The sequence below is a fragment of the Electrona antarctica genome, assembly GCF_951216825.1.
Source record: "Electrona antarctica genome assembly, chromosome: 11".
Taxonomy (NCBI): Eukaryota; Metazoa; Chordata; class Actinopteri; order Myctophiformes; family Myctophidae; genus Electrona; species Electrona antarctica.
This window is the reverse complement of record NC_136792.1, coordinates 32820262-32836113: the sequence shown is the minus strand read 5'-3', so window position 1 is coordinate 32836113 and position 15852 is coordinate 32820262. Positions and strand designations below refer to the sequence as shown.

General features: G+C 43.1%; 1 protein-coding gene across 1 annotated transcript in view; it reads left to right on the top strand.

Annotated features, from left to right (window-relative positions):
* The window catches only part of arhgap42b (Rho GTPase activating protein 42b), a 132625-nt gene that overhangs the window by 68398 nt on the left and 48375 nt on the right, over nucleotides 1-15852 (top strand). The window contains exon 4 of the mRNA XM_079515131.1: nucleotides 6957-7028. Coding sequence (XP_079371257.1) covers nucleotides 6957-7028 — 72 coding nt within the window. The remainder of the gene's footprint in view (nucleotides 1-6956; nucleotides 7029-15852) is intronic.

Genomic DNA, 15852 nt, shown 5'->3' with positions numbered 1-15852 from the left:
GCAGATAATCAGTATGCAACACCTACAGTATTGACATTTGCATGCAACACCTTTTTCGGTGTTAAAAGTGTTTCTTTTGCACATCTCGTCGCTGTCGAGCGGAAAACTTGCATCACCATAGTTCATCTTTCGTCTGTTTTGTTCATAAATAAATGCCATGCATGTCGTCATATGACACTGTTGCCGGGGGAACTAGTAAAAATAGCAGATCTATAAGCTCACAGTCACATCACATGGAAATGCATAATGTACTGTAGAAATTCCGCTGTATGATAATGCATAAATTCCAGCGTACACTTGACAACACAATGGAGCCAAATGGACCAGGAGGAGCAAAGCTTAGTCACTCCCTGGAAGGAAGCGCTGCGACACTGGGATCAATATAAATTAAACTTGGATTGATCGAAGCCGCCTGCACACATTCTGTCTTCCAAAGTCTCCCGTTAATGCAGTAGACACACCAGCAGGGATCTTTAGAAATTAACTTACAGTGAAACGGATGTATGAATTTGTACGACAGGTATTTGGAGGTGAGTGTCGTTGTCGTCCGTCTCCGTCCCCCCCCCCCCCCCCCCCCCCCCCCCCCCACACACACACACACACAAATTCAATTCATGGTTTTTATTTTCTTGGGAGTGGGGGGGTTGGGGATTCATGCCTCTGGTTTTGGCAATAGTAACGTACAAAGTACCGTATGAAGGGTTAAGAAAATTTCACCCTTTATGTTTGTTTTGACAAATCCAACCCTGACGAGTCTACGTTCATTTTTCAGTAATTACCGGTATACTGTATGTTCAGGAGAGATATTTCCCATGATCTAAAGCAGTGGTTCTTATAGTGGGGTTCATTACTATTACGATATTGGGGATTCCATATGGATCCTAACAGGTCTGCAAGTGTACAAATGGAACCTTACGGGTCCATTTGGTTCCATTTGTACACTGGGTTATGGTGGTCCTTGTAAATTAAACTGCTATAGTAATGGTACACTATAGCTGATGTGAAGTCCACATACCAGCTCTGACAGTGTGATAAGACCGTAATGGCACCGGGTTCGGGTTCCCCAACGTTGGATCAGGTCCTTCTGATTCCTCTCCACTGCAATCATGGGCCTTGCAGGGGCAGTCCTCCCGGAGACCCCGGGTGTTCCATCCGTCTGACGAGTGACTCATTTACAGCTGGCTGTCGTCCTCAGCCCTGTTCTGGTTGGTTTCTTGAGATGATTAATTTGTTGTTTACCGGCTCTCACAGAGGTCATCTATTGACTCTTCTCTCTCTGTGACACAGATGAGAGCCACCGGACACCACAACAAATCGGTTGACCCACTGGCCTGACTCTGTCTACTACATTCGTGCCAGGTTCACTTATTAGTTTATTTTGTTTGTTTTTCCGCAATGGCTGAGGTGATTTTTTTTGTATACCACACCACACATCTGAAGAACAATCACTCTGTCCAAGTGATACAGAGTAAAGCAGTTGCTTCTCAAACCTTGTCAATTAATCAATTAAATAATAATATTTAATTATTAATTGTTACCAAGTGGGATTGTAGATCGGCTGTTTGTCAGTAATAAAACCTTTAAAATTACATACTGGACATGAGGCAGACTTGCAGGTGAGAAATAAAGTGTGTTCCAGGCCTGGACAACATAGGTGAAATAACTGAAGAAAAGAAAGAACTCAAACAACAGAACTCAACATGACTTAAACCGAGAGGTACTGGTGTCAACCTCTCCCCATGGCAGCCCACTCTCTACTGAACCATTTCCCCTTTATATAGACTCCTGACTCCACCCCTGGCTAAGCAGTCAGCAAATCACAAAGCATTTAGCAACACCCATGATGCTCCCCCTAAAGCAATCAGAGCTCTCTTCAGGCAATCAAGGCAGCCTCCCAATTACAGCATCTGCATAGATAAACACAAGTATTCACATGTCACAGCAGAATGTGCACCTTCTGTGGGACTGAGAATCAACCTGTTACAAATACAATACAGAAACAATACAATGAATGTGTATTGTTGAACAGCTTACATTACTCTGACAAAGGCTGCTCTGTCACAATGATAATGGTAATAATCATGATGATGATGATTCAAGGACCCCTTTTACGTTTACTATGCATTACGCAACAGAACCCCATAACTCTGAGAGTGTACAAATTGAACCAAATGGCCCCGAAACCCCACTTTGGGAACCATTGCATTAAACAACTTCTGAACGTCATGAAATGGCGCATGGTGCATTTATAAAGCACCTTTATCCAAAGCGCTTTACAGTGTGCATTGCATTCTCTCATTCACACACAGACGGTGGAGGAAACCGTAAAAGGCAATTAGGGGTTAATTTGCTCAAGGACACCTGGACACTAACCCAGGGGGAGCTGGGGATCGAACCAGGAAGCTTCCGATTCCCAAGCAGCCGCTCTGCCTCCTGAGCCACTAGCCTGGAAACCAGACAAATATGCAAATATCAGTTGTGATGGGATTTAACTCCCTCCGAAGTGATGTTAGTCCGGCCATGCCAGGCCACCCATGCAGTCACTGCCCCACGTCTGTGTCGTCAAATATTTATTGTATGCTTACAAAGCCCAAACTCCATTGAGCCCTTTCAAATGTGAATTCCAGAGCCAGTTCACTGAAAATTAATTATCAGATTTTTTTGTGTGGGTGGGTGGGTTTGTGGGGTCTTGGAACATTAGAAAACTTTGCTCACCCATTTATGAACCGTTTGATATGCTGAATGAATAACAAGTAGGTCATAATTCTGTAGCTGTATGCAAATTGTCCAGTGAATGTTGAATTTGAATGAATTTTTTATTTCCGTAATAAGGCTTTACCGCGTTGGCACTAGCCTTGTGGACTTCCTTGAACCAAAGTGTCAGAATCCTGTAACACACACAAGCATTAAACCTCATTAATGTCACACAGTGTGCGGTTTTATGCATATTATAGTCATTGCAGGGTAGATACCTTGTATGTCCATAACCTTCTTAATATTGTTAACGCTTTACATAGGTTCAATATTAATAAAAGCCACAGGCAAATGTAACTACTTTCACTGCAGAATATAGCAAAAGTAGCAAATCTACAAGCTGCACAAGCTTGTAAATCGGCCATTGATTCACCAAAACAAAAGAAAATACAAAAGTTGAACTACTAAAATCTGAGTTTTCTGCCCCACAGTGACACCATACAGTAGGGAGTAAGCCTATCACTGTTAAGGCTGTACTCATACATTATGAGGTGTACTCAGGTTATTTCAGAATCTACAAGGCACATACAGTACACGCAGGGAATTTACAAATCCATAACTTTAGCCAGGGATGTTTTCTAAGGGCATGTTCTTCCTAGCAACATCCTTGGGGATGGACATGCAGAGGAGCGTAGTGTTTCACACAGGTCTGAGCATGGGGCCCTCAAGCACCTGCGATTCGGTGTCTGGCTGAAATAGTTTTATTTTTAAAGTAGTTTGGGGGAAAAAAAGGAAATATCCCATAATATTCAATCAAAACAAATCATTAGTCCAGGCTGTCCTCATTAGTCCAGGCTGTCCTTGGAAGCCCAGCCTAATAATTATCCGTTTTCAGTCTACACCAAGAATGATCATTATATCGGCACTTGGGGGGCGCAGTGGTGAAGTAGAGCTCTGCCCACCACTGCAGAGTGTGGGGGTTCGAATCTGCCGTGGTGCATCCGGCTTTGTCGAGTGACTATACAAACTCAATTAGCACGTGTTCAGGGAGAGGGTAAGCGGGCAGGGAGGCTTGATAATTGTCCCAGCACGTACTCCTACAGGCTGGGGTAGGCACCTGTCAGCATGGAGCGTTGGGCGGGAAGAGTAGGCTCGACAAAGGCTCTCAGTCCTCCCGGTGGGGGCTCCTCATTGGCAGGTGAGCCAGTAGGATACAACAGCAGTGGCAACACATAAATGTTCGTGGGGAGAGGGGTAAAACGCAAACAACCAAAAAGTTGTTTTGTCGTCACCTGCGCATTGTGATGAAAAGTACTACTGAAAGAATTGGCTTTCAATCAATTCACATTTCACACTGTGACCCGTTAGACTGCAAACTGAGGAAAGCACTTTATCACAGACAGAATTCGGAGTAAACACCCTGTGTCAATTGTCTAATGCAGGGGTTCTCAACCCGTTCTCAGTAATTCTAGTAAGACTAAAACATAATTGCCCAGACTCTTCTTCAACAAAGATGGCGAAAGCAAACATTATTTGTTCTGTACTTATACATACAATTGTATGGTACAAAACACTGAAGTCCTTAAACCAGAAACCTAACCTTAACCCAGGACCTTCTATAGTTGTGAGGCGACAGTGCTACCGACTGCGCCACTGTGCCCCTGTTGTTGTTGGCACATTTAAAATACTTTGATTTTACGGCCACTCCTCCATTGTTTTTTTGAGTGCTCAGATCTTTCCTCTGTTTCAGGTTTTGGTTCCCGTTGACGCTAGAAGCACCAATCTACCTTTTTAACTTTTATCTCCATCGAGCACCTGGTTGATCTCTCTCTCCCTTTCTCTCAGATAAAATACACGTTTGGTATTAAACGCTAAGCGTTGCTTTTCCTTTGAAATGGTGTGAGCACGTTTGGGAGAGAGGTGATGGCTGCTATTCTGGGACAGTGAAAGCACATTGTGACGAATGGAACCAAACAAAAACGAGAGGGAGAGATTGAGAGAGAGAGTGTCGGAGCGAGACAGAGAGAGACAGACAGAGTGAGTGAGTGATAGAGATGAGAAATGGAGATGGGATAGTGGAACGGGTCCATCTAAGCAGGCACCTCTGTAAATTAGACGTGATGTTAGAGGTGCATTATATATGATATTATAGGTGTTATGGAGCACAGGCCTTCGTTTATCACGGACACTCAAGGTGCAGAATAACACTGTAAATCAACCAAGGGGCCGTGTCACAGATGACAGCCCCGCGACCCCCACACACCAAGCGGCGGCTTGTGTTATGTCATCTGATCGGGCTGGGATTAAAGCCACTTTAGTTTTATTTCAACGGCCTGCCCGAGATAGGAGCAATGGACAGTAATTGACACTATATATCTCTCCTCTTTTCCGTTTCTGTCTGAAATAAGTTTGCAATACATTACAGGCTCCGGTGGAGATGGGCAACAACATTGGTGGAAACCTTGTATGTCCAAAAGCATTACTTTTCAAGAAATGGAAAAAAATAAACCTGTTCTAATAATCTCCCAAGAACAGATTGCGAGCTGTGCTACTGAATCTGTCGGCACTCGGCAGGAGCTTTCAGAATGTGTGTAAATTGGGGATTAGTGGGACCCCAGGAAGACTAGATTCTAATGTAATGGGGAAACATAAACATGAACATAAAACATATACCAGAAGAGGAGGGCTGACGGCAGATCAAACGGGCAAACATCCCGTTATCCACATTCTAATGGGGCGGAGCCCCCAGAGGCAAACCAAAATGGTAAATAAATGGTAAATGGTGCATTTATATAGCGCCTTTATCCAAGGCGCTTTACATAGATTCACACACACACATTCATACACCGATTGTGGCGGAAGCCATACAAGGTACCAACCGGCACACCGGGAGCAATTTGGGGTTCAGTGTCTTGCCCAAGGACACTTCGAAATGTAGACAGGAGGAGCCGGGATTCGAACCGCCGACCCATGGATCATTGGACGACCTGCTCTACCTCCTGAGCCACAGTCGCCCAACAGCATAGTATGCTGTTGGCCCCATTTTTTTTTGCTGATGGATTCCCAAATGTGTGTTCTATAATGACTCCAATCGTATTTAGTCTATGGGTACAACTCCCCATATACAGTTGGCCATGCCATTTGTGTCTGTATAGATTTTCCGCCATTTTGAAATTTCTTCAAAACCCACTTTTTGCTTTTACTCCTACAGATTATGTCCATATCTCATAATAATTGGTACACAACTGCACAAAAATGTAACTGTTTGATGCAAAAGGATGTTTTTTGGGGGGATTAAACTTAAAAATCTCAGTAGTAATGGGACAATGTAAATTTTGGACACATGAGGTTTCCTCCTGAAAGACATGACTTACAAACTATTGTTAATACTTTTCATTGATTCAATATCTATAACAGACTTAACCACTTTCACTTTGTGAGCTCATAGATTTGCAATTTTTGCTTCTGTTGTGCGACGCTCTTGTATGTATGACGAAGTAGGGCATTAATCTCCAAAAAGAAAATGTAAAGAGTTGAAATTCTGAGATACAAGGTTTCTGCCTGACGGCAACTCCAAACTGTAAATGCATTGCGACCAGCGGCTGTCCTTGGCGGTGTCATATTTCAGCTATGGTTTGACAATACTGCCGTTTTCATGGCTCGCATAAATGCTCCCATTTTCTTGTATCTCGCAGGAACATTGGTGGAGCGCTTTTGTCTGTTATCTCCAGCTATAGAGGTTGGCTCGTTTTGGGGGGTTCTCGGTGGGAAATGTATTATTCATTGTCAACGGTTTTAAAAAGATGAATGTGCTAAATGTGATTGCTCTGTATTGCACTCGTGTTCACATTCACTGGGTCCTATTTTTCAATTGAAGCGTTACCATTTTTTCTCTCTGTGGCATCTACACACACTGAATATCGTTGCTGTCGGGAAGAAAACTCTTATCTCCATATTTTTTCTACTACTTGATCATCTACTATAGCATCACACAAAAGTATCAAAAGTAGAAGATCGACAAGATCGAAATGCGCTTGGCGACCTGTTTAAGTTTGTCGATCTGCGACTTTTGCTATTTTGTAATTCATTTGAATCCTAGTAACAGTTTTGGACATCTGTTTCCATCCGACAAAGACAAATCACGATATTAAACCTGCACTGTATCAGTTCAGTGCTGTTGAGTTGTTTTTCTTTTCTACTTGTAATTATTTATCGGTCTGTCAGTCGCTCTTCAAATTTTGCTTTCTTATTCATTTTTTCAGATTCAGAATGCGGACGACGTCTTGATCACGCCCTTGGAAAAATTCCGGAAAGAGCAGATAGGCGCTGCCAAGGTAAGACTGTGCCTGCATGTCATGATGGATTGATAACATACTGTAGGACCACAAAAGAAACATTAAGCTCTCAGAGCTTTTTGTGTTATCCTTTTAGCATTATTGTATGGCTGTACCACAAAACTTGACAAACTCAATTAAGTTCTTACCAGACCGGACACCACTGCGTCGGGTTCTAAACTCGGACAACCAGTCCCCTTTGAGTAGTATTTTATAGCTATAAAGAAAAGAAATAAGCCCCATTCCATTCTGGTCCATTATACTCAATTCATCAGTAAGACATAGAATACATACATTACATTGCATAATGATAAAAGCTCCCGTAGAAGAAAAGAGATCTATTTACACAGAAAGTAGGGGCAAGTTGGTGGGGGTAGGAATTTAAGAACCGCTGCAATTTAAGCCATCATTTTAGCTTAACTTGTGTGCATAGAGAGTCAAGATCTAGAATGGTTCCCTTCCAGACAGGTTTGTAATTCATGTATGTACATACGATATGAGAGTCCACCCCCATAACTCTCATGGCGGTCTTTGAAATTAAAATATGTTGTAAAAACTGTTTTTACTCAGTCAATATACCCCCTCGTCAGTCGTTAAAAGTAACCGAGAAAGGTCACAAGGAGAGACCCCGCGATCATAAACAAGGCCATCTCCAAAGGTATTGTTCAGAAATGTTGAAATTGTGGGGTTTAATATGATTTTCAGAGGGGGGATTAATAATTTGTACTGTACCTTACATTCAGGATAAACTGATATCTATTAGCCCATAGACTCTATGGGCTAATAGATGTGCACATAGATGTGCACAGATCCTCTATGGCATAGAGGATCTGTGGCAAGACTGGTCCCCTTTGCTGCACACACACACACGCACACGCACACATACTAGGCACGGAGGTGACGTAGTCAATTGCTTTCAATCCTTTACAGATTTCAGATGATCGCAATGAACTTGAATCTGTTTATGTTCTAATGATTGCACATTAGCTTGGCATCCAAAAGCCACGCACTTATTCACAAACCTAATTTACAAAACTCTTGTATGTGTACAGCACTATTATGATCATTAGCAAGCATGACAACAGCCATGCTTTGAACAATATGTTATCTCCTCCAGAATACAGTCTGTCTGCTGCACGTCCTTTTCCCATCAGAGATGTCTCTCAAATCCAACAATCGATAGCTTTGTTTTTGTTTTTTGCAAATGATGTACCCTGTCCAGTACAGTGTCCAGTGTTTCTCCCAAGTCATCCCATGATTCTGCCATAATGAACCGTCTCCCCGCTGTCTCCACTGCACATGCCCGGTGTCCTCTGCTTTGTGCGTGTTTAACAAATCGTTGGCGTTACTATATATATATATATATATATATATATATATATATATACAGGCTCTAATGCAGCGTGAGGCGTGGATTCGATTCCAGAGCCCCATGGCCTTTGCTGCATGTCACTCCCTGTCTCGCTCCGTTTCCTGTCACACTTTACTGTATTATCAGAATAAAGGCAGAAAGGTCCCGCCCATTAAAAAATAAAATAATTGCCGATCTACAAGCTCATAACTTGTGAGCCTGTACTGTAAATCTGTTATTTTCACTACTTTTGTACGGCACTCTTGTGTGATATTGATATACGAGGTTTCTGCCTCCCCCCCCTCCTCTCTCTCTCTCTCTCTCTCTCTGTCTCCGTCTCCTATTTCCTCCGACCACTTCCTCCTAATGGCCTCTCTCCTCCCCCTCCATTCCACTCCACTGTTAAACATTAGAGCAACTACATTGAGATGAAAGGCAGGGGGGAGGAATGGGGATCACGAGGGGGAGGGGTGAGGGTGCTGGACAACTTTTCTTGCTTCTTCCAGGAATCCTGGGAGACGTATGCAGGCGGTGCTGACTGACCCCTCTGCCATGTCGGGAGGATGATATCAGACTGAACCAAGTGGGGGGATGTACAGTATAGCAAGCCTCTCTCGCCTTATTTGGGAATTGCTGCGAAATAATCCCTGTGAGGTCACTTGAACTGCAGGGCCCAGTGGCTGCTTCACCGCAGACAGGCTGAGAGCACAAGCTCATCCATGGCCACATAGCGGTGGTGTCGGGCAGAGACCTCGTATCTCCGTATTTTCATCCTTTTTTTTGTTTGCCAGCATTTATCGTCCATGTGTTTGTACTCAGCTTTAAGTAGTCACAGAATAGTGATCTTCACTACGATCACACACCGGATCGTTGGTAATGAGAGAACCGTTCGTTGCGCATTCTTTAAAAAAAACATTTGAAAAAACCTCCATGTAATCCATAGTTGGAGCCCATTGAAGATTGAATGGTGATTGCGGCAAAAGTGGACCGACAAGGAAGATAAATATGAGAAAGTAAAAAAAAACATTTTTTTCACTTTCACTGTACTGTACTGTCACATGTGTGCGTGTGTGTTAGGCTGCGCAACAGTGACACTTGTTTGTGAAAACCAACCAAACGCGTGCAAATCGTGCTCGGACGGACCCAGCCAGCCAGGGACCCAGGGACACACATAGCTCCGCAATGGAGTGGTTGCACCACTCAAAAAGTCTCTAGCGTTGGTGGGTACCATAGTAGAGCATATGAAAAAGTAGCAGTGGAAGTGTCCGCTGTTTTGCTGTTAACTGTGGTTGTGTACAAAGGCCTCTTTGAGCACACTGGGACATCTTTCTGTGAAGTTCACCCAATAAACAAAAAGCCATCGGTTCCACCTTGGACCTCAGCCCGGCCTGAACTCTGGCTCGAGCCGCAGTGTGTTGGATGCTACAGTGTTTACTGAACAACCCCACTGGCCAAGGAGCTAAACTGCCTGTATCCATTTGTGTAATCCGTGTGTACTTTTGCGTTCTATATTTGTGAGGTCCAAATATCGGCAAAAGTAGGCCTATACTAGTAGAATGTGAGAAATAGACAATGTGAGGTTTTTTTTGAGTGGTGCCTCCACTCAATTGCGGAGCTGTGTGTCCCTATGTATGCAGAGGCGTCTGGGAGAAATGCGAGGCCCTGTGCGATATGTCGGGGGTGAACATAACGCGCACGCGCAACATTTTTTAATTAATTAATGAATACTTACTTTTGCCTTCACTTTCCTACAAATATTATGCCAGGTTCTCATCTCCAATGAGTAACAAATTGACATGCACTGCCCAATTTAGCAGCTTAACAGTGTGAATGCAGAGATTGTGGTCCACATTATGTTATTTTATTTGTTGTAAAGAAACTATAGTTAACATGACATGACATGAGTCATGTCAAGCAAGCTGTCACAGGAGGGGTCTCTAAGGCTGTCACTGTCTGATGATCTATATGAGCAATTTAACATGTTTATGTTACGTATTACTCTACAACGAATACCGATGGAACACAAACCTGTTGCCCTGATCATAACTGATATAATCAGAAACCACCACCCAACCAGTCTGCCCTGCAGCTCAAATTACTGGTTATAAAAGTAAAATGAACAGCTGCTTGTGTTGCTGTTATTTGTCATAAATATTAACCGACCACAGCTTACTAATAGGTGAAAAATCAACTGCGACGGAACGGGCTGCGATGCGATATTTTTCAGGGAGAACTCTCGGGGCCTCTAGCCGTCGTGCGTAGCGCTAATAACCGCCCCTGCCTATTTTAGCTCTGACTCTGAGATGGAAAGTGTTTCTGTACGCGTCTGTCCAAGCACGGAAAGCTGCAACACTAAGTCTGTCATTTCTCGACCGTTTCGGACGTGGGAAGGCTCGCTGGAACAGGGCCGGCCCCCTGGGCCTGTTCCTGGGCGTCTGGATGTTCTGTGGATACCCCGGGGAACCTCACGCGGCAACTCTGTCATTTCTCGAAGATTCTTTCCAAAAATAATCAAAGTGCAGTAGAGAGCACAGTACAGTACAGTTACTATAAATAAAAGTATAGTTGCACCACTCAGTTCACACGGGTGAGCCGGGTGAGAAACAAAATAAGAATCAAGAGTTGGGCTTACAATTGGGAAAAGATTCCGTTTAAGATCAGGATTAGACATTTCAGCCTCAGGTCTTAATGGGTTACATTTCAGGGACAGCTTGTGGATCTGCTTTTGTGTGACACTGTAGAAGTAGGGCGTTAACAACATACAGTTACAGGACATGGGTCCCTAACCTTTTCTGGATTTGGGCCACTTGAAAATCACCGGAAAATGTTGGCAGCCCCCATTTGAGAGAAATATGACTATAGTATGCACTGAAAATATCAGTACAAGCTCGAAAAACTGAAAAGTTACATTTTTGGACACACAAGGTTTCTACCCGACAGAGACGATACTTTACACTTTTTCACAATGATGACCCTGTGTTTTATTCATTAGTATAATATTCTGCTAAATGAGTTCGATAAAAGACCAAAAATAAGGAGTTGTACTGCATCACTGCATGACCTACTTCTTTGAAGGGAACATCCACTGCGAACAATAATAAGTAATGAACTTCAATGCAAATTTCTGCTGATTAAATAGGACATCGTGTTTTACTATAGTCTGAGGTATTATTCGTTCCAACAGCTATTTGCATCTTTGTCCATTATCTTTTTTTCTTCTTTTTTCCCCCTTTTTTTACAACTTGAAAGAGGCTTTCTAAAATGTTGCAAAATGCTTATAAGATTACAGACTGGAAATCCAGCATACTGTAATTATTATGTAATTAAACTCTGTTTGAAACGTCAATTAAAAAGCAAAGCAAAGCAAAGTTACTATATTTACCCAGGGTAACTGGACTAAGCATCAGATACTTGTTTACAGCCAGGCCCTGCTCATAGAACATTTCATGGTAGTGGTTCAATGCCTTGCTCAAGGGCACTTCCACCCACAAACGAAAGGTGAATGAGGTGAAAATGTGTTAAAGGGACATTTCACCGCTGGAAGAAACTGCAGGCACTCAGTGTTAATTGCGAACGCAGTGAGCATTTACTATGAGACCCAGCAGATCATGTCTGTCTGTGTGTGTGTCTGTCACGCTGTAACACCACCCGCCCACCACCAGAGGGCGCAGCTGTATCACACACAAAAACACACACACACACACGCACACACACACACACGCACGCACGCACGCACGCACGCACACACACACACACACACACACACACACAAAACTTAACTTAAAAAAAACTTAACTAAAAAAAAAACTTAACTTAAAAAAAAAACTTAAAGGAAAAAACACACGCACGCACGCACACACACACAAAACTTAACTTCAAAAAAACTTAACTTCAAAAAAAGAGAACTTAAAAAAAACCTTAAAAAATTACGTAATTTATTCTAATTGTTGTTTTTGCAATTTACGAGCTGCGTTCGCTTCCCGCGTTCGTGCGTCTTACTTGTAGTATTTGTAGTAGCAGTACAGTAATAGTAGCACAATTTGAAATTTGCACTCTATGGCCAGAAAAATAATGAAGTCTGTGTGTTTGACTAGGATTTGACTGGATTGCTGAACTCCTACAATGCCCATAATGCTTTTTTTTAAATGCACTTCCCCTCCTTGTGGAGAGGGAGGAGGCCATAGACATATAAACGTAGACGCCCTTTCCTGCTCTGGAGCGTATGTGATCAAGGGAGGGCAAAACACTCCCGAGATTCCTTGCGAAGCCCCGCGGGAGCATGAGCGTCTGTCACAGAGCGCATGTTCGGGTCTGATAAGTCCCGGAAAAGATGCGCTGTGATTGGCCAGTAATCACTTGAGTGACAGCGTGACGTAACGTGCCTTCCACACTTCCTGCGCACTACCGCCCCCTCTTGCACACATATGGCTCCAACAAACTGCAACGCCCAATGAGGCATCTATTTTATCTATGGAGGAGGCTATGACAGGTTTTTGGTCATGAACATGACGTTATGACTAAAATATAAAAAAAAAAACATGTTACACACATACAAACCCCAGGAAAGTGTTCATTGTGTGTTGTGTCTTAAACATCATTCAAATAAGCTCTGGTTGCAAAAGGGGTGAAGTGGCCCTTTAACTTACAGCTGCATTATGCATTATTTTTTGTTTTATAATTAAATGTGAAAGTTTCTTTACACATTTTTTACCAACCAATACCGCAGAAACCTTGTATCTCCATATGTTTGTTGTTGTCTTGTTTATTTTTGTTTTTTAACAATGCCCTGTGTTATACCTTGTCGCATGACAGTGTCACACGGAAGTAACGCAAATAGCCAATCTACACACAAGCTCACAGCACTGTTTCACCGTTATTGGGGAACTGTCTATGAACTGTTACCGTGACTTAAAAGATGATTTTCAGCTGTCACAATGTGCGTAACATACCAGAGGCACCGATTGGATTGACACAGTGTCAGTATGTTGAGCTGGCCGGGGTCCTGCCTGGGGTTGACATTGTGTCAATCCAATCTAACCCTAATCCAACAGTGTCAGTATGATGAGCTGGGGTCCTGTGGTTGGCAGTGGGTTGATAACAGTATAGCGCCAAGAATTGCACGCACATCCAAACATTTTAACACAGGCACAAATTAGATAAACTGAACAAAAGGAGAACGGGTTAAGACGGTGTGTAGAACGCTAAACGTAAATTCCCACCCTCACTTAACACGGGTATATTTTACCCAATGTAAAGTATTCCATAAAAATACTTCTCATCAAAATTACATGGTAACTTGAGGTACTCTTCTTTAATATTTCTAAGACTTTTCACACAAAATAGATAGATATAATGGAGTTCTCTGGTCTATCATAGGTGGGCGAGATCGGTGAAAAACTTGTAAATATTCCTATAAATAAATAAGGGAGATGGGGACTTCTCCTATGGTCCACCCATTCCTGGGACATGTGGGATTGGTCCAGGGAAAAAAGCCCATTGTGGCTGTATGGGATTTTTCACACCTGCCTGTAGAAAAAAACAGGGATCTGGGCAGGGAAACAAACCTACCTTCTATGATGTCATGAAGGTACTGAAAGACCCAAAAAATTAAATAAAGTCCGGGTGAAAATCACCCACGTAAAAGGTGAAAATCACCCATGTAAAAGGCAATGACATCGTTGACGTCTGTTTTCCCAATGGCACTCGCTGCCGTTGACGTCTTTTTAGGTTTTTATTGATTCAGAATGGTCTCACTGTCGCTAGGTATCACTCTGCTCCGCTGTGTCAATTAAATGATTCCCCAATTTAAAACCCTGTTTTCTCTGAAAAAAAAATATATCTTGCCTGTTCTGACATCACAATGTTGTTCTGACATCTGCATAGACTCCATATTTGGGCATGCCTGACAAAGAACTCCATATACAGTATGGGCATAAAAGGGACACAGACATAAAAACTGGGTGGGGCATGCATTTCCAACTTGCATCGTTCCAAGTAGTGCATGAATATAACGGTTTTCCTTCTTTTTAAATATTTTCTTTCACATTGTTAAAAAGATCATTATTAGACTCAGAGCAACAACTCACCTATCTCCCAGACTCCCTCCCCAGTGAGGCCAGTTCAGATCTAAGATGATGTGGAAGTACTTGAGGTTTATGAATGAAAGTAGTCATCCGCTTTAATGATACAGTTCAACGACGAGGCAGAGGATTTTCTTTCCCCTCGTCAGAAGCAGTTTGTGGAATTACTTCTCTATTTATTAGCCAAATGCTTCGCTCTCTGTCTCCCAACGAGGTGGCAGTTCACGCTTGTGTCATCCTTTCAGCAAAGGGTTTGCGTTTGAGGCCAGTCTTGTGTGATCTCTCTTCTACCTTGACGCCAACATAGCATCACAATAAACTGGACACTGCAATCTGTGCCCTGGACCCCTGCACCAATTAAGCGTAGCGCTAATGAGCTAGCAGCAAACCGTAGGCACCTTTTCTCTTTCATGTCTCCTCTCAGAAGTAATTTTGAAAGTGAGGCCCTTGGTGAAATCCTTTTGACGCTTGGCCAGGCTGTGAGTCCGGTAGTGCCCTGATGTTGTCTTTGTGAGAATCCAAAGTGTTATTGGACACAGATGTGGGTGAAGGCGTCTGATATTCACAGTCGAAATCCCAATACACACACACACACACACACACACACACACACACACACACACACACACACACACACACCTCTGCCGTTTATTGTTGTTACCATGGAGACGGGAAATCACAATCCCAGAGGGTTGCTAAGGCACAGCCTTCAAAGACAACAATGGCTTATGGCAATATGGCCACCACGGCCAACATACTGTCGCTGTCTTTGGGGCGAAGAACTTGTATGTCCAAAACAGTTAGGCCTACTCTAGAGGGAAATGAGGGGGAAAGGTAACCTGTGTTGCAATGTAGTTATTATTTAGTCAGCCACTTTCATTCTTACTTTAAAATAAATAAAAAAAGATCTAACAAGCTCAATGTTCTTTGTGAGGTGACTGGCTGTTTCTGGTTTGACACTGTAGTGTGAGGAAGGAGGTCACTAATTTACGAAATATGGAGATACAAGGCTTCTCCACACTCACTCACTCACTCACTCACTCACACACTCACACACTCACACACTCTCTCTCTCTCTCTCTCTCTCTCTCTCTCTCTCTCTCTCTCCCCGACACATATTTTATCTGCAGCAGATTGTGGCACACCTGATGACTGGGAGGAACACCTGCTCTTATTATTGTCAGCCTCACAATTAGTGAACCCACCCCCCAGGCGCGCTCGCTGACATCAAAGAGCCGACCGAGATGACGACTGCGGATTGGAAATATCCACCGTTGTGGAGCCTTTGCCCGGTTTATCGCCGTCACGTTTCTTCACAGAGGCAAACAAAGGCAAACAGATGGAAAGAGAGATCCCATGTGAGATGGATATCCTTGCCGAGTTGTTGTTGAAC